This window comes from Anarrhichthys ocellatus, unplaced genomic scaffold (genome assembly GCF_004355925.1).
Source record: "Anarrhichthys ocellatus isolate YVR2014 unplaced genomic scaffold, GSC_Weel_1.0 scaffold137, whole genome shotgun sequence".
Lineage (NCBI taxonomy): Eukaryota > Metazoa > Chordata > Actinopteri > Perciformes > Anarhichadidae > Anarrhichthys > Anarrhichthys ocellatus.
The window spans coordinates 317034-318959 of NW_022280167.1; the positions used below are offsets into that span (position 1 = coordinate 317034).

General features: G+C 44.7%; 1 protein-coding gene across 1 annotated transcript in view; it reads left to right on the top strand.

Annotated features, from left to right (window-relative positions):
- LOC116399951 (polypyrimidine tract-binding protein 2-like) overlaps positions 1 to 1442 on the top strand; it is a 7004-nt gene extending 5562 nt beyond the window's left edge. The window contains exons 10-11 of the mRNA XM_031877464.1: positions 433 to 510; positions 1010 to 1442. Coding sequence (XP_031733324.1) covers positions 433 to 510; positions 1010 to 1131 — 200 coding nt within the window. The 3' untranslated portion in view covers positions 1132 to 1442. The remainder of the gene's footprint in view (positions 1 to 432; positions 511 to 1009) is intronic.
- The last annotated feature ends 484 nt before the right edge of the window (positions 1443 to 1926 follow it).

Consider the following 1926-nt stretch of genomic DNA (forward strand, 5'->3'; position numbering starts at 1 on the left):
CCCCCCCCCCCCCCCCCCCCCCCGTGACCACAGAGTCCTCCACAGTGGCCCTCTGCAGAGAAGGGTTCGTGGAGAGGTTAAAAGCCGATCTCCTCCTCTCCCTTGCTGTGCTGAGCCTATTTTTATTCAGCAACATGAAAGTGAAAGCACACATGTTTGTGATGCATTTAGAATCTGTCTGGATTACTGTTTGCTGCGTTGGTAGATGATGCTCCTGCTGGGTGGTGTATCAATGTCATTTACATATTCTGTCATCATATTTTCTGGGTTTAAACAATACCATAAAGATGTTTGACTAGGGTTGTCACGAGAACCAATATTTACTCTTTATGCTATAATACTGTTGTATTTTTAACATTTACTGACTTGCTGGTTTGTCTTCTTGTGATAATTGTACTGTTTGGTTAGATAAGTGTTGTCCTTGACTTGTAGGTACCCCATCCGGAGCGCTAGCTTCCTACTCTAGTGGAGGAGGCTACTCATCTTCTCTCTCCCTCTCTCAGGGTGGAGGTACTGATCTTTTCTCTATTTTTGAACTTAATTCTGTTTGTCCATCACTCTGTCTGCTGTCCTCTCTCTTGTCCTGTCATGGTTGTCTGAATGTGCTCGGGCTGGAATGTGTGTTTTATCTCAATGGCTTCAGGTTGGTTGATGTTCGAGCTCAATAAGGCAAACACCATGCTCAAACTACTTGTGGCTGAATAATGCCTTCTACATTACAATCAGTGTAGATCAAGTTCATTACGGTAGTAGCTTTTGTAGCGATGTGTATTTTAATCAATATGGTGTTTTCATTTAGATTTCTGTGCATGCGTTTTAGTGTCGTAGCACTCTGGGGTAGTTGTTAGACAGCCGTTTGCATTCTATTTCTATTGACCTAAATCTACTGTAGAAGGGAGTAATCATGTGCGTTTGTCTTTTTAGTGTTAAATGTGTGAGTGTACTTCTCTGCTGCTGTATTACATGTGACATGACTCTGACCTGTTCATGGTCTCTTCTTCTCTAACAGGAGCCATCAGTCCTCTGAGCGCTGCAGCAGCAGCAGCAGCAGCCGCCGGCCGCGTCGCTCTGTCTGGGTCCGGAGTGTCAGGAGTCCTGCTGGCATCCAACCTGAATGAAGAGGTACACTAGCCATACGCATAGCTGTGAATGAGTACGCGTCTCTGCTCTGAGTCACTCATTGTCTTTACTATTTAACAGACGCCATTGGATGATATTCTGGAGTTGATAGTAGTGTGTATTCCTGTGTGTTGGTTGTTTGTGTGCTAAGCTTCACAGCATGATTTATCTTCCACCTAGATATGGGAAATGGACTTTCTCGTCCTCAGCACCACATGTCAACATTTACCCAGACGCGCACACATTCATACATTAATGGCAAGTCTGCCTCACAAGGTGCCTTCTGCTCGTTAGGTTCTAATCTAAATGCTCATGCACACTCGCACCGATGGTACAGCCTTCAGAAGCTTTGGCTTTTCAGTATCGACGTACAGACTGGAGACCAGCGCCACTCTTTGAGCCACATATAGTCTGTTTTGTAATTATGATAGATTCATAATGGGCCATAAACTGAGTATAATACATAGTCTTAAACCATAAGGGTGCATGGCACATGTGCATTTAATGCGCGTCCAACTCCACTTTTGCTAGTTAAATGGCACGTAATCTGGGCGCAATGTTAGGTGCAATGGGCAAATGGGTTGTCTCTTAATTATTCATAGGTGTGTTTTGGGCGTAGCATGAACTAAAGCAATCAGAGTGTCATCTCCCATTCCTGTGAAAAGCCAGGTGCACTTGCATGGCGTATTCAGCAAATTGGAAAAGCGAGCGTTTTTTTCTGCAAAGGGACCAGATCTGCTCATGATCAAAGTGGAAGCTCCCAAGCTGACCATCTACCCTGGTCGATCCTCTGTCCCGTTCTCTAGA